The 25,000-nt window shown below is 44.0% G+C and overlaps 3 protein-coding genes across 3 annotated transcripts in view; all 3 read left to right on the top strand.

Moving 5' to 3' along the window:
* Window positions 1-9,568, top strand: part of thumpd3 (THUMP domain containing 3) — a 9,955-nt gene extending 387 nt beyond the window's left edge. Inside the window, exons 1-9 of the mRNA XM_069725234.1 lie at window positions 1-152; window positions 275-352; window positions 428-841; window positions 2,088-2,218; window positions 4,252-4,321; window positions 5,202-5,317; window positions 5,399-5,503; window positions 5,690-5,813; window positions 9,088-9,568. The exon at window positions 1-152 is cut by the window's left edge and continues 387 nt beyond it. Coding sequence (XP_069581335.1) covers window positions 1-152; window positions 275-352; window positions 428-841; window positions 2,088-2,218; window positions 4,252-4,321; window positions 5,202-5,317; window positions 5,399-5,503; window positions 5,690-5,813; window positions 9,088-9,288 — 1,391 coding nt within the window. The 3' untranslated portion in view covers window positions 9,289-9,568. The remainder of the gene's footprint in view (window positions 153-274; window positions 353-427; window positions 842-2,087; window positions 2,219-4,251; window positions 4,322-5,201; window positions 5,318-5,398; window positions 5,504-5,689; window positions 5,814-9,087) is intronic.
* Window positions 9,569-10,243: 675 nt separating this feature from the next.
* On the top strand, window positions 10,244-17,963 carry LOC138636919 (prostacyclin synthase-like). The gene is made up of 10 exons (XM_069725235.1): window positions 10,244-10,435; window positions 10,996-11,119; window positions 11,774-11,949; window positions 12,303-12,446; window positions 13,071-13,198; window positions 14,461-14,642; window positions 16,271-16,403; window positions 16,735-16,916; window positions 17,221-17,372; window positions 17,493-17,963. The coding sequence occupies exons 1-10, from the start codon at window positions 10,377-10,379 to the stop codon at window positions 17,641-17,643; spliced, it is 1,431 nt and encodes a 476-aa protein (XP_069581336.1). The 5' UTR covers window positions 10,244-10,376; the 3' UTR covers window positions 17,644-17,963.
* Window positions 17,964-18,434: 471 nt separating this feature from the next.
* Window positions 18,435-25,000, top strand: part of LOC138636920 (potassium voltage-gated channel subfamily B member 1-like) — a 37,283-nt gene continuing 30,717 nt past the window's right edge. Inside the window, exons 1-2 of the mRNA XM_069725236.1 lie at window positions 18,435-18,748; window positions 19,457-20,126. Coding sequence (XP_069581337.1) covers window positions 19,572-20,126 — 555 coding nt within the window. The 5' untranslated portion in view covers window positions 18,435-18,748; window positions 19,457-19,571. The remainder of the gene's footprint in view (window positions 18,749-19,456; window positions 20,127-25,000) is intronic.

A 25,000-nucleotide genomic window follows, 5' to 3' on the forward strand; every position in this document is an offset into this window, starting at 1 on the left:
CCATCTTCACCGTCACCGTCGGGGCCACCGTCCCCACCGGGTTTGAACACACTGCAGCCGAGGAGGTGAAGGAGAAAATCGGGGTCGATGCACGAATCAGCAAAGATCGAGGTCGCATTTACTTTCCGATTACTACTGACAAGCTGTTCCAGGTGAGCGACCTGCTGGTTCTGGTGTTTATTACCGTCAGACCGAGCTGCAGACACTGAACACGATGCCGGTTTATATTTTGAGACTCATATCCGATGTGTTCTCTGTGACTTCCTCCCTGCAGGTGCATCTCCTGAGGTCTGTCGACAACCTGTTTGTCGTGGTCGATGAATACGATCACTACCTGTTCAAAGAGTCCAAGGTGAGCCGGCTGTTGCGGCGCATGTTGAGTTCATCCGTGTTGTTGTCAGCATAAGAAACGGTGTGTTTTGTGCAGGAGGAGACGCTGATGGAGTTGCAGCAGCTCGCCGCCACGCTGCCGTGGACCAACGCGCTGGAGGTCTGGAAACTGAACCGAACCCTGAAGAAGAAGAAAGGCCACCGGAGAGGAGGAAACGCCAGCAAACCCAACAAACCCAGCGGCGAGGAGGCCGCCGGAGACGCCGAGCAGCTTCCTCAGGAGACGTCTGCCTCCGAGGACCCGACGAAGGAGGAGAGCGCGGCCGAGCCGGAGACCTGCGTCCCGGACGCCTCGGAGGCGCCGCCGTCCAAACTCATCAAGTTTCGTGTGACGTGCAGCCGAGCCGGCGACAAACACAGCTTCTCGTCCAACGAGGCCGCCAGAGACTTCGGGGGAGCCGTGCAGGAGTTCTTCCAGTGGAAAGCAGACATGACGAAGTTTGACATCGAGGTAGGCGGGAGGGATGCACGATGAACTCCGGCCAAGACGAACCCTCGTCGAGATAAACTAGCACGTCGTGAGCGAAGGGAGTCAGAAGAAAGAATAACAGCTGTTATTTACATTCTTCATCTCTGTGACGGGTTGAAGAATGTTTCAGTGTTTTAAAGTGATGTTGATGTTTCTTTAAAATGTTCCATGTGTTGAACAGCTCTCAGTATTTCACTGTTTGGAACCAGCTGTGTGTAGTTTGCTCTTAAATTTGCAACAAATAGATATTTTCATTATTAGTTTTTCAAATAATAATTTATTCATATAGTTAATGAAATGTCAAAAAAATGTGAAAAGAAAGAATCCCATTACAAGTTTTCAGAGTGACATCTTCAGTCGTCTTGTTTTATCCAAACAGCAGTCCAACAACTCAAAATCAGTCCCGCCAGGATTTCAAGTTTTTTTGTGATTTGTTTTGATTTTGCAGCTGATTTTACTCTAAAATTATGATGTAATTTGTGGATTTTTAAGGGTTTTTTTACGGTAAAATTGCAGTCGAGGAAACAAAAGTACAAAAAATGTTTACCACCTCCCTGTTATAAAGAATAATGTGCTGACTTCCTGTGATAATAATCCCTCTACACATCACAGTGCTCATCTTTTTTTTTTGACGTATTTATTGAACTTAGAGAAGCATCACGGGGCTCAAAGTGATAAAAAGAGTCTAAAGTGATGAATGTTTCCAGAACAAACCGTCTGTGACTGAAATACAGAACAAAGAACACATCTGCTGTCAGAATAAGACATTTACATGCTTTAAATCACATTCATTCAACACTAAAACAAAGTTCAGTCTCTCAGCTGGAAGTGGAGAAAACTCATTGAACATGTTCCTCATTCGTCATAAGACCACATTTCCCACAAACCCCGTCACTTCCTGTTTTCTCCTGTGCACAAAGTTTGTTTTGATGGTAAGGATAGGGGGCGGAGCCTTGATGATTGGAAATGATTAGTTGTTTTTGTTTTGTTTGTTTGTTTGGTCTAGAAATGTGACTTCAGCAGAGCTTCTGTTCACAACATTTTTTGCAGAAATATTACAGGAATTCTGCCAAATTACAAGCTGCAACAAGCATTGCAGAGATTTCTAGAATTTATGTTAATTATTGTGACTTCAGGACCTTTTTTTGAGTTCTTTAAATCATCTCAGCGTCATTGAGAGTAAACACATGACATCTGATTTCTCATCATGTTTTTCCATCTGCTGCAGGTCTTACTAAACATCCACAAAGAGGAGGTGGTGATCGGGATCGCACTTACCGAGGAGAGTCTTCATCGCAGGAACATCAGTCACTTCGGACCCACCACGCTGCGCTCTACTTTGTGCTACGGGATGCTCAGGTAACTCTACGGGACATTCAGGTAACTCTACGGGACGTTCAGGTGACTCTACGGGACGTTCGGGTAACTCTACGGGACGTTCAGGTGACTCTACGGGACGTTCGGGTGACTCTACGGGACGTTCAGGTGACTCTACGGGACGTTCAGGTGACTACGGGACGTTCAGGTAACTCTACGGGATGCTCAGGTAACTACGGGACATTCAGGTAACTCTACGGGACGTTCAGGTGACTCTACGGGACGTTCGGGTGACTCTACGGGACATTCAGGTGACTCTACGGGACGTTCAGGTAACTCTACGGGACGTTCGGGTAACTCTACGGGACGTTCGGGTGACTCTACGGGACATTCAGGTGACTCTACGGGACATTCAGGTGACTCTACGGGACGTTCAGGTGACTCTACGGGACGTTCAGGTAACTACGGGACGTTCAGGTAACTCTACGGGACGTTCAGGTGACTCTACGGGACGTTCGGGTGACTCTACGGGACATTCAGGTGACTCTACGGGACGTTCAGGTGACTCTACGGGACGTTCAGGTAACTCCGGGACGTTCAGGTAACTCTACGGGACGTTCGGGTAACAGTTTGAACGTATCGGGTTTTATCAGGATTTATTCGAGGCACTCAGTTTGTGTTATAAACAAATTAAGTATTTAATTTGATTTGTAAATCCTGATTGGCCGGCTGACTCTGGCTGGGAAGGTGTTGTGTTGATGCTGGTGAGGCGTTCTGCCAGGAAAACGTCTTCTGTGTTGACATTCATCTGAAAGTCACACCTCACTATTTATTTGAAGGCGTAACAACAGAGACAAAGAGCAGATCTGCTAACTCAAGTTTTCCGTTTAAGACGAACATAAATCAAAAGTATGAGTCAAGAAATCAACCTTTCTGTTTTTTAAAAACGCCCGAGAATAAAAAGGACTGTTTTCCTCTGTTAAAGGTCATTAAATTGAACTTTTTATGTATTTATCTGTGGAGCCACAAATGAGGCTTTTGGTGCATTTTTAAATCCATATTACTTGTAGAAAGATCACTAAGTTGTCTTGGAGACAGTAATCGGTAGAGATTTAATCAACCAGCTTCAGATCCATCAGTGATTTCATCTCTGAGTCATTATTTTATCAGGTGTGATTATTATCTGTCCTGTGGTGAACACATCACCTCAGTCCTACTAAATTATTCCCAAACAAACCCGTCCCTTCAGCTCCTCTTCATTAGTCAGACAGAATGATATTATGTATTCAGAGGTTTGGTTAGTTTGTGAGCCAGAATAAACTTCTATGATGTGACCTTGAACTTAAATGAAAATGACAAAGGTTACAACAACAACAATTAAGTGTTCCTTCTGAAAGAGCTGAAATAACAAAGACGGGCAGCGCCAACAGAATCACTATAAATCTGTCTGGGTAACATTCAGGTGTCCAAGTCAGCTGGAGGTTTTTAAAGAAGTGACCGACTCAATAAAGTTCACGTCAGATGAAAACAATGATGTTGACGAGGTGGGAGTGGAGTTGGTGGTGGTGGTGTGGTGTGGAGGTGGAGTTGGTGGTTGGGGGTGGTGTGGAGTTGGTGGTGTGGGTGGAGGTGGAGGTCGGGTGATGTAAACAGCCTGAGGCAGTAATATTCAGCCACTGAACCACTTTGTATTTCTGAACGTCTTGTGGAGAACAAACCGCTGCTCACATGCTGTTTGAATCAGGTTGAGTTGCAGTGATTTATATTTATATTAGAATTCATAGATGATCTGAAAACGAAGGTAACGTCAGACGAGCACTAAAAACGTATGCATCTGTGTATGATGCCTATTAAAATAAATTTAGAGGGTCGTCATATAAACTACGTAAGTTTCCCGGAAAAAAAAACAGGAGACGACTTTAAAATATGGGAGAACGTGAATGTTGAGGATGTTTTTGCATCTTTCCTGCCTGTGAGAAAGATAAGTGTCTGCACAGCTGAGAGGAAAACAGATTCATAAAGTGCTTATTAAACACACCACATCGGTCTCATATCCATATTGTGTGTGTTGACAGGTTGTGTAAACCTCAGGCCTCTGATGTCATACTTGATCCGATGTGCGGGACCGGAGCGATTCCACTGGAGGTGAGACTGAACGACGGAAACCGTCAAATGAACCTGAACAACAACAACACAGTGAAAAACACACACAGCATCACAAAACTACACAACGGACACCGTCAGCGGGACACATGACGTTCACCCGATGAGTGAGAGTTGGAAAAGTCGAATCACAGTGTTGGTTTTTCATCACAGCGACCTTCAGGTTGTTCAGATGATTTATCACCAGAAAGAAAATGTTTATCTGATTAAAGTTGTCTCTCATTAATGAGCTCATCCTGCTGAATCTGTCAGAAAGAAGATGAGTCAGCAGGTTGGATGGACTCTCTTCCAGACTGGGACAGTGAGGGATTTGAGTTCTGGAATATCTGCGAATTATGTTTGCATGTTCAAGTTTTAGTTCATTCATCAAAATATAATATTTCCATGTAGTCTTATTTGTTTATTTATTATTTATTTCAGGTGATTCCTGTGTTACCTGAGTGTTTTCATCCTCTTTCTGTTCGTCAACATGTCGCAGCTCTTCAGTCAAGAGATGTCTTTTCTTGTTTATGAAGGCAAACATGCAGGAAAATATAGATTTGAAGATCTTTTGCTACAAAATGAAGACTTCAAAGGAAAAGCTGAATGTAAAGTTTGTAAAACTACTAGAGATCTATCAGGTATTGGCGAGAAGCAGGCTGGCTTCTTGGAAGTTTTATACTGAAAACCTCTGAAATAAATGACGTCTGTTTGTTGTCTGCTCAGCACAACAGCAGCATGTTGTTCTGTTCATTAGAGGTCGTGAAGTTTCAGCTGTTTACTCGGTGAAAGTCAGAGAGTTTGACATTTGAGGAAGCAGGGTTATTCTGGGATGTCCTCGAGATCACGATAACAACCGTTGTGTGATGCGTTTGATCTGCAGGGCGCCATAGAATTTAGCAGTTCGTTCTACGTCGCCGGGGACAACAACGACATGGCAGTGAACCGCACGGTCAACAACGTGTGTCACATCCAGAGACGGAGGGCAGACAAGGGCAGGTGAGACTGAACACCTGGACACCTCGCAGGGATTAAACATGTATCTGATGATCAGTATAATGATGTTCATCCTTTAAACAGTGCGTCGGGACTACCGATCGACACGGTGCAGTGGGATCTGTGTAAGTTACCCATCAGGACCGGCTCTGTCGACATCATCATCACCGACATGCCCTTCGGAAAGAGGTACAATAACAACCGAGTGTTGGATTTAATAGTATGTAGATATTATTTGGAACAAGTCGATGTTTTTAATACCTAAACTAAAGCAGAGTCTTGAATAAAGACACCAAACAGAGGTGAAAGGTCACAGTACATTGAACACCTTAAGTTGTGGATCAGTGCAGCGATTCTGTGACTGTTTCTGTCCAGGATGGGATCCAGGAAGAAGAACTGGGACCTGTACCCGTCCTGTCTCAGGGAGATGGCCCGCGTGTGCCGACCCGGCTCAGGGAAGGCCGTCCTCCTGACGCAGGACAAGAAGTGCTTCTCCAAGGTACAACACACTACACACGACACACTAAACACGACACACTACACACTAAACACTACACACTACACACTAAACACGACACATGACACACTACACACTAAACACTACACACTAAACACGACACACTACACACTAAACACTACACACTACACACTAAACACGACACATGACACACTACACACTAAACACTACACACTAAACACTACACACTAAACACTACACACGACACACTAAACACGACACACTAAACACGACACACTACACACTAAACACGACACACTACACACTACACACTAAACACGACACATGACACACTACACACTAAACACTACACACTAAACACTAAACACGACACACTACACACTAAACACGACACACTAAACACTACACACAACACTACACACTACACACTAAACACGACACACTACACACTAAACACTACACACTAAACACGACACATGACACACTACACACTAAACACTACACACTAAACACGACACACTAAACACTACACACGACACACTAAACACGACACACTAAACACGACACACTACACACTAAACACGACACACTACACACTACACACTAAACACGACACATGACACACTACACACTAAACACTAAACACGACACACTACACACTAAACACGACACACTAAACACTACACACAACACTACACACTACACACTAAACACGACACACTACACACTAAACACTACACACTAAACACGACACACTACACACTAAACACTACACACGACACACTACACACTAAACACGACACACTACACACGACACACTAAACACGACACACTACACACGACACACTACACACTAAACACTACACACTAAACACGACACACTACACACTAAACATGACACACTACACACTAAACACTACACACTACACACTACACACTACACACTAAACACTACACACTACACACTACACACTAAACACGACACACTACACACTAAACACGACACACTACACACTAAACACACTACACACTAAACACGACACACTAAACACGACACACTACACACTAAACACGACACTACACACTACACAAACACGACACACTAAACACTAAACACTACACACGACACACTAAACACGACACACTACACTAAACACGACACACTACACACTAAACACGACACACTACACACTAAACACTACACACTACACACTAAACACTACACACTAAACACTACACACTAAACACTAAACACGACACACTACACACTAAACACTACACACTGAACACGACACACTACACACTAAACACTACACACTACACACTAAACACTACACACTAAACACTAAACACTACACACTAAACACTACACACTAAACACTAAACACGACACACTACACACTAAACACTACACACTAAACACTAAACACGACACACTACACACTAAACACTACACACTGAACACGACACACTACACACTACACACTAAACACTACACACTAAACACTACACACTAAACACTACACACTGAACACGACACATTTCTCCTGCAGATTAGCAAAGATATCAGAGTTTTTCCAGGAAAATAAAATTCCAATTTAATGAGAACTAACTAAATAAATCACAGTGCGAGTCCTCTCCTGATAATCTGGATAAACACTTGGATATATACTTGGATATATATACTTGGATATACACATGGATATATACTTGGATATATATACTTGGATATATATACTTGGATATATATACTTGGATACATACGCTACCTATAACTCTGTAGCCTTATTATTCATAACCAACCAGCTGATGGGAAGATGTCCATTGTTATATATTATGTTATATATTGTTATATATTATGTTATACTGTGTTATATATTGTTATATATTATCAATAAACAAACACCTACGTCGTCTTGCATCACAGATATCTGTATATTTTGGTCGATGTGTTCCAATAAGAAACATGTTTTGCCAGAAGATGCTTCTGTTAAATTATAAATTGTTGCGTTTCTGTGTTTTTAGTAGATCTTTAGAATTAGATTTGGAAAAAACACTGAAACAATCTGACGTCTTTGTCACAAATATGAAAAGTGTTTGATGACTACATTTGAGGGGTCGCTGCAAAAATGTTGTGACATATTAATATTGTGATTATTTGACTAACTTAGATCAGTATCAGCATAGTTATAGTAGATATTATGTTAAATATAAAGTACTCATGGACACGGGTAGATGCAGCTGCTCAGAAAATGGCTGCAGTGTCCGTGATGAAGTGTTGATGAGGAGCAGGTGAAGCCTGCAGCCTCTGAAGCAGACGGAAACACCGAAGAAGGTGCTCCGCCCGAGGACCTTTGGTTCGGATCATCACCCTTCACCTCTTCATTGTTGTGTACGTCAGTGAGGCGTGCCGACGTTAAACTAAACGGTGTGTCCATGTGAAACCTGTTCTCAGGGACAAACTCTAAAAATACTTCTTCTAAATTTCCTAAACAGAAGTAACTGCAGTTGTGGAGCAATAGTCCACTTCTCTTTTTATCAACAGTCACTTTGAGTTTTGAGATTTGCTGCTTTATATTTCTGATAAAACAGAAGATCAACTTATTTAAAAAGGATCAAATGCTCATTGTCATTATTAATATGAATATATCAGTCGGTGAAAATACGTTTCCAGTTTTCCAGAGGATCAGCAGCAGCAACGATGTGTTTGAGACACCTGAAAACATCAATCACTTTAAATATTCGTTATATTTACAATATTTAAATCACGTTACTGAATAATACTGATTAATAACCAGTGAAACATATTCATGAGTTTTGAGGAGATGAGTTTAAAAGTATTTTTCGTGACACTACAAAAACCAAGTTTCCATAAACACTGATGTATAAATATTGTATGTAAGTAAACAACAATAAGTAGTTTGAACTGTATAATTTATTTAAATATCCTTGACTCATTGGTTTGTGAACATGAGAAGTGAGTCATGGTGATGAAACCTGTGGATGTGGACGGTGTGAAAGGTGAAGGAAGTGGAACTGCCTGGTGGAGCGGCGGGCGATGATTTCCAAGACGTCAACAAACCTCCAACTTCATCCTCGGGTTTTATTGTGAAATGGAAACAGGTCAACTGAGCTTGTTTCATTTGTGATTACAATTCTTCCGTGAATGTTTTTGTTAATGTTTATTCTGCTCGTCATCAACTTTAAACCACCGAGTCATCCATCTGTTGGAAACAGACTGAGATCCTGTGTTACATGAAGCCGATGTGGTCATCTGTTGGTTGGTGTCTCGCAGGCCGTCTCCAGGATGGGGGGGCTGTGGAGGAAGCTGCACACTGTTTGGGTGAACGTCGGGGGTCTGCACGCCGGAGTTTACCTCCTGAAGCGGACCGGCGCCGAGTTCGGCCAAACGCCGGAGGACGTCTATGAATCACGAGGAGGCGCGAACGCTCAGGGGGAGGACAAGGAGGAGGAGGAGGAGGAGGCGCTCGCCTAGTTTACATCCTACCGTTAGGTCGGAGGCTGTGACCGATTTATTTATATTCTTTTTTTACCAGGTTAACTTTTTTTTTTTCTTCATTCAAGCTGGTCCAGCATGCCAAGCAGTTGAAGGACATATATTTTATTTTTTTTATTTCTCATTTGGTTCCACACTGGAGAGAAGCTGTCCTGTTCAGCAGCACTTTTAAGTTCTTCATGTTTCACATTTCAGCTTCATCTGTGTCCAAAATCCAGAAGCTGCTCGATTCATGAATAAAGGTTCCATCACCAAGTCAGCTGATGTCGACATTTATCACGTCGGACACGAACGCTCAACAAAATCAAGTGTAACTGGTGTCGAGTTGCACTGGAAACGTGACTGCGTGTGTGTGTGCGTGTGTGTGTGTGTGTGTGTGTGCGTGTGTGTGTGTGTGACTCAGTTTGAGTGGCAGTAACAAAACAGTGTACGTGAACGTTTGCAGGTAGAACTTTGTTTCCTTTAACGTTCCTTTAATTAAATGTCCATAAACACCAAAAGGTTCCCAAACAGACAATACAGCAGATTTATTTACCAGTTTTCATAACTGTTTTTTAGAAAAAGGAAACAAAAGGACAAACTTATAAAGTTTGATAGGAGAAATGAAATCCAGATATCTCCCCGGAGAATAATGCTGTTTGTCCGTATTTTTAAACAATAGTTCTCCGTTATTATAATCAGAATTGCATCAACATGTTCAGGATCACGCCTGTTGCAGTTTTGGATCAACAATATCACATCAGATATAAATTAGTTGTTCTGCCTTTTATATATTTTACATTTAACTCTATAAAATGAATCCAGACGGATTTGCGTTAATCAGATGTCATTTCGTCATCGTGTTGATCGAAGTCATGAGGTCATAAGTTTACTCACTTGTCGTCTTCCCAATGACGTCAGTCGGCATATTATGGACTTTCTTTTGGAACAATGAGTGGCGCGGAGATGTGAAGATGTCGTATCGGCGACGCGGTGACGCAATCACGGCTGGGAAATCGCATAAAAGTCCACGTGCGCGGCGGAGGGGATTCCAGAGACGTCGCGCGGCCGAGACTTGAACGCACGAGATGATCTGGGCCGTTGTGCTGCTGGTCCTGCTGTACTTCACCGTCACACACAGATCCAGGTAAGGTGCTCACCTGTCACCTTTACGCGCGGCACGTCCGTCCTCCTCCACTCGTCACCTGAGCACACAAATGGGTTTTTAACTTGTCTCCTCATAAATGTTTTTGCTGTTTACTTTACGTGACGATACTTTTAATGAGTTTATAAAAAATAATATTGTCAAATAGGGACTTTAATCACCATATAAACTCATGTAATTGTTTATTGTCTGGACCTGCTCCATTTAAAGGAATGTAGTAAAACTCGATGGTTAAGTTTATAAATGTGTCCTTCTGGCTTCATTTCACAGGGTTTTGTTTGGATTTGAGGAGATTAATCTGTACTGTAACCTTATTTTAAATCATTTTCCAGTGAAATAAGTTTAACCGTTGAAACGCAGACTTCCATAATAACTTTGGCAGAAAACAGAAAACATCATTGTGAATCACTGTTAACGTTCCACAACAAGTGTGAGCGCCAACCTTTACTGTAATGTCAGAAGGATGAAGTGACACTGAGATCAGAAGCAGCATAAAATCATTTATTCATAATTTCACTGACTGTTTCTGTTTTTGTCTGTAGATGTAAGAGCGAGCCGCCTCTGGACAGAGGAGTCATCCCGTGGTTGGGACACGCTCTCCAGTTTGGAAAAGATGCTGCAAAGTTCTTAAATCGAATGAAGATGAAACACGGTGACATTTTTACTGTGAGTACAAGAACCACAAAGGATTTGAATATTTAGGGATTATATAATAATAACAACTATTTGTATAGAACTTTTCATACAAAGTGCTTTACAGCAAGAAAATGACATAATTTGATAGTTTGACTTTTTTGTTCAACTTTAATATTTGATACAACTTTACAGTGTGGTACTGAAAGCTTGTTATTCTGTTGTGCTTTTATTTATGTGGCTGCAACTACAGAGAAGAAAGTTGTTGTCAGTAAAGTCTGATGAATGAAAGTAAAGTTTAAACCAGACTTGTCAAGGAATCATCTGCTAGTTTCTATTTTTTTATTTCTGATGTGAGAGGTTAAAACCTTCCTGCTGCCGCTTCACTCTGACTGTTAAATACATCTCATGAATAAGGTCTCATTAATGTAACAGCATGTTGCAGATACAATCATACAACGTCTACGTGCATCGGGATGAAATATGACTCGTAGTTATCCTGAAACAAATAAAGTTTCCTCTTTTTTTTTAATGTGTTTTCCAACAAATGTGATCTCATGTTCATTCAGGAGATTTAAGGAATTCTTCCATCCATCAGAAACTGATTCAACTTAGCTTTAAATATTGTGCTGTAAGATTCTCTGTATTCTGTATCTCACCGGCGCCCCCTGTGGTGATGACCTGCAGGTTCGTGCCGCCGGCCGCTACGTGACGGTGCTGCTGGATCCACACTCGTACGACGCCGTCATCAACGACTCGGACTCCCTGGACTTCACGCGCTACGCTCAGGTGCTCATGGAGAGGATCTTCAACCTGCGGCTCCCGCACCACCAGCTGGACGCCGCCAAAGCCCTGATGAAGAGGTATCACTGCACGCTCCAAACCAAAACCACAAACAGCTTGTTTTCATTTTCATTTACTGCTTCATCGGAAGCGAAAAGGTCTGCAGGAATGTGCCCGAACAATCTCTGTAGAGAATCGGTGAAGGAAAAAACAAACTCTTGTTTTGGGAAATCTATTTTTAGATTTCTTGTTTTGTTTTTTCTCATTTGTTATCGACATAGTTTTCATTTATGGTGCAGAACAGAAAGAAAACGTTAAATCAGGACTTTGGCTCGCAGTATTTCACTTCAACACAGTCAGCGTCACTTGATCTGTAGGTTTCCCTCCACAGCGCTGCCGTTCATCTCTCCTTTCCCTCCTCTGATGTCTGCAGACACTTCCTGGGAACCAGGCTGTCGGATCTGAACGGCTCGGCCAGCCGACACCTGCAGGCGCTGCTGAAAGCCGAGACGCCTCAAAACCAGAAAGACTGGAAGGAGGAGGGATTGTTCCACTTCTCTTACAGCCTGCTCTTTAAGTAAGAAAACACACTGTCCGCCCACACACACACACACACACACACACACACACACACACACACACACACACACACACACACACACACACACACACACACATACACATACACACACACTGTCCGCCCACACACACACACACACACACACACACACACACACACACACACACACACACACACACACACACACACACACACACACACACACACACACACACACACACACACACACACACACACACACACACACACACACACACACACACACACACACACACACACACACACGTTAAAAGCCTTCAGTTAAACAGTTTACACTGCGGTCAGCCGTCTGTTTGTAAACCAGGAAGATGAATGTGGTTCTGATGAGGTCACGTTTCCGGTGGAACGTTCCTCCGAGCTGATGTTCCTCCTTCACCATAACTAACATTAGTAAACAGCGGGTTATGCGAGTTATCCTGAAGTTGCAGCAGTGTTTGAAGGTGATGTTTTCTGTTGCAGGTAGGTGTGTTAGTGGAAAAACCCAGTTGGGATGGTTTCTGTTGAGTGTGTGTGGGCTGGTTATCTTCTCATCACCGTGAAAATACCTTCTCAGCTGGGATCCTGTCGTCTCCTCTCCTGCAGGGCGGGGTACCTGACGCTGTTCGGGGGCGAGCAGAACAACAACTGCAGCGATCCCTCCAGCGTCTACGAGGAGTACATGAAGTTTGACGGGCTGCTGACCAAACTGGCGAGAGGCACGCTGAGAGCAGGTAGAGACACGGACCTCCTCAGTTCCTCCTCAGCTCCTCCTCAGCTCCTTTTCAGCTCCTCCTCAGTTCCTTCTCAGCTCCTCCCCAGCTCCTTCTCAGTTCCTCCTCAGCTCCTCCTCAGTTCCTTCTTAGTTCCTCCTCAGCTCCTTCTCAGTTCCTCCTCAGCTCCTCCTCAGTTCCTTCTTAGTTCCTCAGCTCCTTTTCAGCTCCTCCTCAGTTCCTCCTCAGCTCCTCCCCAGCTCCTTCTCAGTTCCTTCTTAGTTCCTCCTCAGCTCCTTCTCAGTTCCTCCTCAGCTCCTCCTCAGTTCCTTCTTAGTTCCTCCTCAGTTCCTCCTCAGCTCCTTCTCAGTTCCTCCTCAGCTCCTCCTCAGCTCCTTCTCAGCTCCTCCTCAGTTCCTCCTCAGCTCCTTCTCAGTTCCTTCTCAGTTCCTCCTCAGCTCCTCCTCAGCTCCTCCTCCGCTCCTCATTGTTTCAACTGTTATGAAAGCCTCCACGTTATGAGTCAGGAGGTGTTGCTTGGTGTTGCTTGGTGTTGAATGTCCTCACTGTTTACATCTGTCACTGTCAGTTTGACATCATCCGATCATTTGTTGTGCAGTTGCCACGGTGATGTGCACTTACTCAGTTGCTTACATAGCGTCTCCTGGTTTTGTGGGATTAGCAGTTCATCGTCGTCCGTGAGCGACACGCCATCATGGCACGCCTCGTTTCCTCCTGTTTATTATTCCATCTGTTCCCAGAGAAGTCTCGTCACGTTCCTCCTCCAGTCTCACCTCATCGACATCAATCAAAACTACTTCGACACAACCTTTTGTACATTTTGATACAGCTGTGTACCAGAAAAATAAAAACACCATTTAAAAAACACTTTGAGACCGACGCAAGATAGAGATAAAAGAAAATGTAGAAGATAGATTCAAAGCTGCAATGAGAATAAGAGTGGTCAAATAAGAAGTAGAAGATAAACAATGAGGACATTAAACAGATTCAAAGTTAGCAGAAGGGAGAATAAAACATGAGATATGAGCGGTAAGAGGAATTAAAAGATGTTAAAAGCTATGAAAGTGTGGAGGAACTAAAGAAAGAAAAGTAAAAAGAAACTTTTAGAAGTAAGTATATTCAAACGAAGACATATTTGAAAGCCTGAAGAGGTGTTTAATGACCCCTCCCCTCTGCAGGAGGATCTATTCTCTGTTATGTTGTCCACCCTGCAGCCGCTGGTCTCCCGGTGACTCTGTCCCGTCCTCATGGTTGTGTTTCAGGGGAGAAGAGGACGGCGCTGAGCGTCCGCCGGAGACTCTGGGAGCTTCTGGCGCCGACGGGCCTGACGGAGGACTCGGGGTCGAGCCCGTGGCTCCACGCCTACCGGCGGCTGCTGCAGGAGGAGGGCAGCGACGAGGAGACGCAGAAGAAGGCGGTGCTGATGCAGCTGTGGGCTTCACAGGTGAGTCACGGACCAGAACCGGGTCTGTGTCTCCAGTCGGTGATCGGATAAATCTGTTGGAGATGAACTCGATGCCACCGTGTCTCCAGAGAGCAGAGCTGCAGTACTCCCGTTGGCCACATGAGGGTGCTGTTCAGCTGCGTGAGATGAGGTGCTCCGTGTTGACAACACGTTTTAGTGTTGGTGGATTTTGACTCGTTTTAATGTCAGAGTAAAAGAAATGTCATCTTTACTGACATGTTCTCCGTTTAAAGGTGCAATATGTTCGATTGAACCAACGTGTTGTAATACCACCCGGTGCGTTAGGGGGCGATAGTGAGTCACCTCTTTGAACACATGTTTTATTTCCCTGCTGGTTAGAAGTTGTCTTTTTATTTAACTGATGATCGTTTGGACGCAGTATTGATCAGCTAAAAAATAAACCTACAGTAAGACAATAGTCGCAGTTAAACAAACAATGTACGATGTTTTTAATGATAATGTTAAAGATCAGTTTTACCGGGTTTGATTGCTTCATACATTTGGTAGCTAGCTGGATGACAAACTAATTGAGCTAATCACACATAGCTATGCTAACTGGTCTGAACCACATGACAACAAATAGCTCATTTAAAATGTTAACTCCGTCAGTAACGTTACAGAATTAATTATCTTCACAAACTGATTGTGTTTACGGTCTCAGTCATTGTAATAAGAGGTGAGAAGAGACTTCTTCTTCCTCTCATGTTGGACCCGACAGGACGCCTCACTGACTCACTACCGCCTGTTGTGGTGGAGGGTGGTATTACAAGTTGAATGCACCTGGTCATCTTGTTGAGCGTGACTAAATAAGATGAGTGTTACTCAGTCTAACCGGACTCGGTTCTGAATCATACGGACCTGCAGCCCTGCTGGAGGTGTTTATTATATCAAAGTCTCTCTGCGAGCTGCTTACTCATCATCTTCTGCACGTCATCTCGGTTTATTTACATCAAAGTGTTATTTTTGAGTCATAACTTTGTGTCTTTTTTGTCTTTTTTTTAAATGACCCTGAAAAGGTGACGTGAACTTCATGATGTACTTTGTAGAAATGACAAACACTGATGTAATCAGCCAATATTCTCTCAGGTTTAAACATACAGTGAAATATGTCCGTGATACATGTGCCAAATGTTTGGATCATGTTTTGTCGTCATGACACACGTCTTGATGGACGCACAAGTTCTCTCATCAGCAGTGTTTATGTCTGGTGAAGTGATCATTTATGAGTCTTTGGAGTGTATTTAAAAACAACTAAAGAGGAAAGTTTGTGATAGTTTATCCTTTATTTGTTCCCCCTCCTGATGAATTACACTGTGGTTGGCCATAAAACTAAATATCCTGAATGTCCTGCCCTTGGACGCGGGCAGACGGCGGGGGACCTCAGGTTTCCACTCGCTTTCCTTTTTAAGTAAACCATTACTGCAGCGAGTCTCGCCAGTAGTGAGACAACCCAGAGCTGCTCTCCTCCTCCACACACGTTCCCAGCACTGAAATAAATCATCCACTTTTTGATTTAATGTCATTTAAACTATATTTTAAAACAGAAGGTGAATGTACGTCCCGTGGAGGTCGTGATGTTTCTCTGACCTCGTGCTTCTGTATTCCAGGGGAACGTCGGTCCGGCTGCCTTCTGGCTTTTGGGCTTCTTGTTGACAAATCCTGAAGCTCTGACGGCCGTGAAGACGGAGTTCAGTGAGATCTCGTTTCTCCCGGACGGATCCGTGAGCACGCCGGTGTTTGGTGAGCGCTTCATTCCACACAAACAGACGATCCTTTATTAGTAATAGGTCGATTCTAATGTCGGAAAAATGACAGATAAACGTTTGGATTCCCTTTTTAATTATGTTGTGTATACTGTGAGTCTATGGAATGAAACTTGTATTTCTTAATAATGGAAAAAGAGTGATGAAGATAAAGGAAAACGGATTAAATCAGTAACATATATAAAAAAAAAAAAACCTAATAAAGTAAATTGACCATATTAGTTTCAAAAATGTATTAAAAGTAGAAAATTCTCCAAAAATAAATGCTGCTGTTATTAACAACCCATTGTTTTTCATCCTCTTCTCAGACAGCGCTTTGGAAGAGACACTGAGACTCACCGCTGCCCCCTTCATCACAAGAGAGGTAGTGCAGGAGAAGACCCTCCTAATGGCTGACGGCCAGCAGTACCTGCTGAGGAAAGGAGACCGGGTGTGTCTGTTCCCGTTCATCAGCCCTCAGATGGACCCTGAGATCCACCGCCAGCCGCAGGTTTGTTGTTAAAGCCGCCGCTGCGTCGAAAGCTGCCGGCGGGACTTGTTGTAATTGTATTAGTGACTTGTTAGAGGCAGACTTAAGTGTAATTAGCATCTGTAGTTGTTCATGGAAGGTGGAATCAACGCCTACGTAAATGTGACCCGGTGCTACCCAGAGCTGTGGCCACGGAGGGGTTAGCAGAGCACGGAACACAAACGCAGCTCCTGGCCGTGGGAAGACAAAAAGCTGCAAACAAACAGGCTTTTTATGTTTTATTATTATTGTAGAAATCGTTCTGAAAATAATGTTTCCTCTCCAGAAATTCAAGTATGACCGCTTCCTGAACGAGGACGGATCAGTGAAGAAGGACTTTTATAAAGGCGGGAGGAGGCTGAAATATTACACCATGCCGTGGGGCGCCGGGACCAACGGCTGTGTGGGGAAGCAGTTCGCCATCAACACCATCCGACAGTGAGTGTCCTACATTCTCTTCGGCATCGGTTCGGACCTCAAAGTCTTCCTCAGCACAGTTTGTTGCTTTAACATTTCTGCATGACTGACCTGGTTGTGTGCTTCATCTTCCCTCCTCAGGTTTGTTTACATGCTGCTGACTAACTATGATGTGGAGCTGTGTGACCCACATGCTCAGATGCCAGAGATAAACGCCAGCCGTTATGGATTTGGGATTCTGCAACCGGAGGAGGACCTACTGGTCCGATACAAACCCAGAAAAACACAATAGGACGACAAGAAAACACACTTTAATGAACATTTCAACAAAAACAACATTGTTTATTGTGTCAATACTGAACTTTTCTACTTTATATTTATATTTATTTTGCTATTTATCAATAAATGTAAATAATACAATGTGTTGTCAAACTTTCTTTTACAATTTTATTATATTTAAGACCAAACTGAAATAAGAAGACACTTAAAATTTAAAAAGTGCTTGAAAAACTTCAGACTGGTATTGAAGTTATGGACACAATCATGAAGGATTCACCTCCAGTTTAACTGTCTCCTAAATATTGAGACCTTTTGTGTTGAATATTAAATAACTTTTCTATTAAATGTGACTGCCAGCTTGTCTTTGTGAAGAATTATTTTAATATTCCAACATGAGTAAAGATTCAGGACTAAATAAGATCTCTGTAAATCTCCTGAGGAACTTACAGTAGGACAAGTTGACATTTATCTCCTGCTCTTTAAAGGAGATGTCTGCAAATATCTTCCTGAAATAAATGTCACAGTTTAGCCACAATAAATCCATAATGTTAAAAAAAAAAAAAAAAAACACAAAATAGCATTTATAACCAGGATGTGAGTTGTTATTATAATGCTTGCTGGCCCATAAATCTGCTGCTCTAAGCAGAAACACAGACTGAGCTGCAGCTCTGCGGCTCTTCGAGGGTTAAACTTCACACAGGCTGCGCCGCTGGAGGAGCCTGAGTGAAGTCAGTCCCTGCAGGATCCCGTCCAGTCAGAGGCGCCGGAACACACACGCACACACACACACACACACACACGCACACGCGCACACACACACACACACACACACAGGCTGCAGGCAGGTGGAGGAAGACACACCGAGAGCGTCGCCGGCTGCTCTCCGGAGTCTACTTGTTGAATCCTCCCAGGAGGAGCGGTGCACGGAGCGGACTGGACGGTTTTATATCTGAAAAAAGAGATATTCTCCCGACATGTCGGTGCGCAGCTCATGATGCCTCCATCAGCTCCCAGCAGAGCGCCGGAGACCTGCAGAGACAGGACAAGTTTTACCGCTTCCACTGCTGACATGTTGCTGCTGTCGCTCCGTGAAGGGAATCGGGACATAAGCAAGACACGTATGTATTTAAACGCGTCTGTTTTGGTGTGAACGGGTTGTTTCTGTGCGAGCTTTGTGTCTTCAGTTGGACATGTGATGTCTCTGTTTGATGTTGCTCAAAATCTACGAGTTCAGCTCGTGGAGGTTTATTTGAATTATTCCTCCAAACTGCAGGTCTGTTGGAGGACTCGGACATGTTTGACTCAACAAAAACGAACTTTATATGTCAGTAGACTAGTTCTCCTTTTATAAATAGATCATTAATAGGCTGTTAAAGCTGTGCAGCGGTGAAGCCTGCAGCCTGTCCCCGGGATGGTGCAGCGTGTTATGGGATCTTAATCAAAGTTGATGATAATCGGTGTCGGTATTAGTCCAGCTTAGTCCCACTCTACACAACTGTTCAGCAGCGTCACAGAACTGCACCACGCACGGTGCCGGACCCACCCGAGCTGAGGCGTTTCAGCACCGCGGACAGCGACAGCCACGGTCCGCGTTTCAGCACCGGACAGCGCCGGACAGAGAGCCGTTTATCATGCCCCCCCACCCCCTCTCCACCCACCCTCCCAACCCCCTTGTCAGCAAGAAAAGCTGCTGTACCTCTTAAAGCTGATTAAAATATCTCTTCGGTTCTCCGATGAGTGGATAAACCACCTGACATTGATACTGTAGGACACCGGCGGCCCTTCAGCTACGTCCCGGTAACTTCCGTTTTCTTTCCTTTTTTCAGGCTCCAGACAGGAAGGAGGACCCTGATGCTGTCTTCCTCGGGACCATGTCTTCTTAATCTACCAGACAGACGGCCTCTTCCAGTCCTTCCAGCTGACCGAGTGACTTGAGTGAAGATGATCAAAGTGGAGTCTCGGTTGGCCACCACGCTGCCGCCGGACACGATAGACATCATCCGGAGCAAGACCCGCTGCCGCCGGGTGAAGCTGAACGTCGGGGGGCTCCTCCACGAGGTCCTGTGGAGGACGCTGGACAGGCTGCCCCGCACCAGGCTGGGCAAGCTGAAGGACTGCAACACCCACGACTCCGTCATGGAGATCTGCGACGACTACAGCCTGGAGAGCAACGAGTACTTCTTCGACCGACACCCCGGCGCCTTCACCTCCATCCTGAACTTCTACCGCACCGGGAAGCTGCACATGATGGAGGAGATGTGCGCCCTGTCCTTCAGCCAAGAGCTGGACTTCTGGGGCATCGACGAGATCTACCTGGAGTCGTGCTGCCAGGCCAGGTACCACCAGAAGAAGGAGCAGATGAACGAGGAGCTGAAGAGGGAGGCCGAGAACATGCGCGATACTGGGGGAGAGGAGTTTACCACCACGTGCTGCTCCGAGAAGAGGAAGAAACTGTGGGACCTCCTGGAGAAGCCCAGCTCGTCCTTCGCTGCAAAGGTAGAGTCCAACTCAGCTTTTCACCTGGGCCACTTTTCAATGAGAGTAGAGGGAAACCTGAGGCGGGAGTGTTGGCATGAAGCCAGCAGGCCTCTAATTACTTCAATCTGAATTATGATTTCTGCATGTTTGGGTCCTAATGAACAGAGTCTAAATTTAGAGAATCATCAGAGACCAACAACAACAAGGAAAATAGAGCAGGAGGAGAAATCAAGTTTCACATCCAGAGGCGTCTTCTTCTGAGAGCTGATCTGATGTCAGACTGTCTTTTAACCTGAAGGAGTGCTTTTAATCTGTCACTTCCTGCTTCCAGCTGCAGACAGAGTGAGCGATGGATGGAGAGCAGGATGTTGTTGTACTCAGAAGTCAACATCAAAGCTATGTGCAGAGTTTTTTGCTTACTCATCAGTTTGAGTTTGACTTTGCAAACTAGTTTTGTCTGCAAATTAATAACCTGAAAATCAACTAAGTGAGCTTTTATAAACAAAAGAAAAGAGCTGCTGCTGTTTTTCTGGGGAGTCAATTATTCGTCCTTTTTTCTTCTCTGGTGGTTCTTCACATCAAAACATGACAACCTTCATTGTCTCCTTTAATTGGTTTCAGTGCTCTGGTGTCAGCAGGCAGATCATCATCGAATTATTGAATGTTTTTGAATGGAAACAAAGAGGACAGAGTCTCATCACTTACTGCTGGAGTTTAACCCATGTCAGGGTGGCAAGAAGTGTATTTTTAGACCATAAAACACACACACACACACACACACACACACACACACACACACACACACACACACACACACACACACACACACACACACACACACACACACACACACACACACACACACACACCTCTCATTTCCAGTCCAGTATTCAATCATCCAGCTCGTTAACAGACTCATAGCTCAGTGTCCAGGAACAAGAGAGCGTTACTCTGCTGGATCGATGATTGTTGTCGTGTTAACGGCATCTTTTAAGTGAACCAACTCAATAAAGATGTGACTTGTTCAATATTCATTTCAATGTTAAGAAGACACCCGGTTGCATTTAAGCAGTGCCGATGTTTGAAGGACGCTCGTGTAGAAATGATGTCCTGTCACTTAACGGAGTTAAAAGCAAAAGAATCTTTTATTTTTTCCGACGTTGAATAACATTTTAATGCATCGTTGTCGTATCATAGTTCGATATTCCAGGAGCGGAGCTCCTCCGTGGAGTAGCATGCTAAGTATCCCAGAAACCAAAGGTACCATGGTCAAACCACCTCAGAGGGGATTTCAAACATCTCCTTGAACAGAAGATCCTGCATTATTTATGGAAATCATCTATTCAGAGACGCTCGGTCTCTGAACCTGAAGGACTCAAGCTCTTAATTATTTTTGTTAAATATTCAGTAACACACAGGGTCTGTTCTCAGTCCTCTGTTCGTCATTTATTAATATCACTCCACATTACAGACTTGTATGCAGGTGACATCATCTTCAACATGTTCTTCATGTTCTTCATACATTTCTCATAACAGCATCGTTTTAACGGTTGGTTAGACTACATTTCTCTTCTTGCTTTACGAACGAACAAACTAACTAAGTAACGAACGAACAAACTCACTAACTAACTGACAAAATAAGGAAATAACTAAAGAACAAACTAACTATTGTACAAACCAACAAACTAACAAACTAACAAAACTATCGAACTAACTTTTAAAGGAACTAACCAGCTAACTAGTTACCCTTCATTAGTCTTTTCTTCTACAACTTTCTCAGGAAGTCATTGAGCAGCTAACCTTTGTAGCTTTAGATACAACATGAACCCTGCGATGAACATGAAATGACCTCCGAACACTCGGTGACATGGAGCTGACCTGAAGTCTTGAACAACGTTTCACTACCACGTTAAAGAGGTTCTGCTCATTTCATGTATTTCTGAGATATTAAATCTGAGTATCATCCACAGAGAAACCAATAAACAGTCTTTTACACCTTTTAAATGGAACCTAATTACACGCAGATTATTAAATAATATCAATTCCTTTAGGATGATTTACATTTTGAATCACTAACATGGAATCTGTGTTTGAATATAATGAAAAGCAGCTCGACTGTTTACTGAGTTTAAAACGACTTTAAACTGTGAAATAAAGAGCAGGCTATGACCAAATATGAATAGTCTTCTTATGTAACCCTGTTGACATTACAACATTCACAACAGGCTCGTGATACGGTCCAGAGCAAAACCATTAGTGGAATATTGAGGGAACTACTAAGTGCATGAGTTTTAAAAACATCTTAACAAGCTGAGTTTCCAGCTCACGAAGCGCTTCGAGCTTCTTTACATTCGTCCGGTGAAGTTTCGCTGCTCTGAAGCTGAGACGTCCCGTTTGGATTCATGTACAGTCCGGGACGGTCCCACGAGCATGCAGCTCCTCTGCTCAGCCGGATGCCGAGAGCTGTACATGTGAGCAGTGGGTACGGTCCGGTGGGGGGTGGGGGGGTTTGACTGATCGGACCGTTTCCTCCAGGTTTACTTTTCCATACGAGACAGTCAACATGTCACACTGAGGTTAAACGGCCGCCATTAAACGCAGTCTCATCTCAGAAGCTTTAATTTAATAAAAAGTTGCATCAGTGAAATTGTTCCCAAACACGTATTTCATGCCTCGTTTATTTTTCAGAGCTCATTAATTTTTTCTTGCACATTAATAACGCTTGAGTTGATGGCAGAGAGAGAAGGTGTGATGCCGAATATCTGCAGCTTCATCGTGGTGTAACCTCCCAGAAACGGGACGTTCTACACTCACTTCAGTCTGCGTTTTTAACTCCACTAACCCGAAACAAGAAGAAACCTGCAGGTCGTTACTGCTTCAATAAAACATGTTCTCCGCTGGACGCTTTGTGCTGAACGACCTCATGTCCTCATTTTTACTGTGACCGCGGCCGAGTGGTGAGAACCCGGTTGTAAATGAAACGGGATGCAGCATGTCCCAGCAGGTCCAGTGCAGTTCAGTCTCAGAGGGATCACGGTCACCGGACAGACGCCATCCCCGGGGGGTTGGCATGGAAACGGCTATCGTTCGAACTCTGAAAACGCCTTTATTCATAAAACGGGTGACGTCATCATGCATGAAAATTTGATGTAAAGATATCTCAACACATGTACCTCATTATTCACCTCACACACCTCAAAGCATCCATGATGAAAATGTAAATGGGGTCAGTACTAATTAGTTGGAATTAAAGTAGAACACTTTTAATGCCTTACTTTAGTTTCAACTTTGAAGAAACACGTTAAAAGTTTGAAGGATAATTAGAAACACAGATGTGTTGTAAGATATTATAAAAACACTTTAGTACAGCATCAACCAGCAGTGACGTCATCTGTCAGATGGACCTCCAGAAAACTAAGAAGAAGGAGTGACTTTAGCTAACAACACCGAGATAACTGATGGACACATTTTATTCACCTTGGATTTGATGACAGAAGTTGAATGGGAGTCTATGGAGCCGGAGGCTTTTTGGAGCCGACCTCTAGTGGCACTCTCTGGTATTGCAGCTGAAGACACTTCAATTTTCAGACCTGGAAGCTATGAACACTTTTATAAACAGTCTGTGGTTGACCTCAAATTCATGTGTATGTTGTGACTGCAGGTTGAACATGTTTTACATCCACGTTTAACGTCAGGATCCGGTTCTGATTGTTGTCGTGTTCATTTCCAGAGATGAAATAATAATGCTGACTCATGCAGTTTTCACCAAACAGATTTTTTTTTAGTTCTTCTCTCTGGGAATAGAAACCCGTGTCTTCTAAAAGCCTCTCTCTCTCTCTCCCTCCTCCGCTGAAGCTTTGGACCACAACAGGAAACTGAGCAATAAAAACTGACGCGCTCCTTCGGCCTGCATGGCCGAGGTCCATCAGCTACTTCAGCTAATTGCTTGGAAACGTCTCCTCCCAGAGACGGCCGTGACTCATCACATACGCTTTGCTTCTGTTGAGTCGGTGTGTTCTGTCACCTGCCGCCTGAGGAACAGCTGTTTGTAAGGATGGAGGGAAATCAGCGGCACAGGCATTAAGATGTAAGGGGGGGGGGCAGTCATGTTCACCTCCAGTTGTGTCACAGGAGATCAGAGGAGACGTGGCAGCACAGTTCCTCTGATTTCAAGCTCCCTGTTGTTGTTTCCTCTGCGTCTCCTCCAGCCTCTCTCCTCCTGTCCACTTCAGGAGCTGTTCTGGTGGTTTGTTGGCGGCTGACAGCGGCTCCTCCGCGGTGCTCAGGTGAGCTGTGAAAAGCCGTAAATCAGCGGCACGCAGCCTCCCTGCTGCCGGCCTGATTGCAGCGCCGTATACCACCGAGTCTCTCCTCTCTCTGGTTGTCTGCATTGTATTCCCTCGTCTCATTATTCAAATCCAAGTAACCAAATCAGCATGTAAGCGCTCATTATTGTACAAATTATAATTAAAGATAGAAGGAACTCTATAAATAAAATGCGTGTTCGTCATCTAAACACTCAGGGAAAGTTGCTTCATCAGCTCTCGGAGTCAGACAGCTTTAATCTACACAAACTAGACGGATCAACCTTCATCACACTCTTCTTCAGTCTGTTGACACCAGTTTTAGACAAAGAAGGTCAAAGTTGAGAACAGCAAAGTGCGAGCTTCTTGTTACATTATCGATCATCGGCCTTTGATGCTGTTTGTGCAGAAACACACGAGTGGAAGTTGAGCTCGTGGAGTCCCGTGTCCCGTCGGAGCGGCTGCCGATCGACCGAGAGGAGGATGAAGATGTTGGCTCGGCGGTCGCAGAGCTCCACGTGCATCTGATCTGCTGAGTCGCAGCGATTCGTCACTTCAAAGACGTCGCATGAGAGCTGAAGTTCGACT

Source organism: Brachyistius frenatus, unplaced genomic scaffold, assembly GCF_029030835.1.
Source record: "Brachyistius frenatus isolate BFR_SWC_R1_liver_20210118 unplaced genomic scaffold, ASM2903083v1 Contig_415, whole genome shotgun sequence".
Classification (NCBI taxonomy): domain Eukaryota; kingdom Metazoa; phylum Chordata; class Actinopteri; family Embiotocidae; genus Brachyistius; species Brachyistius frenatus.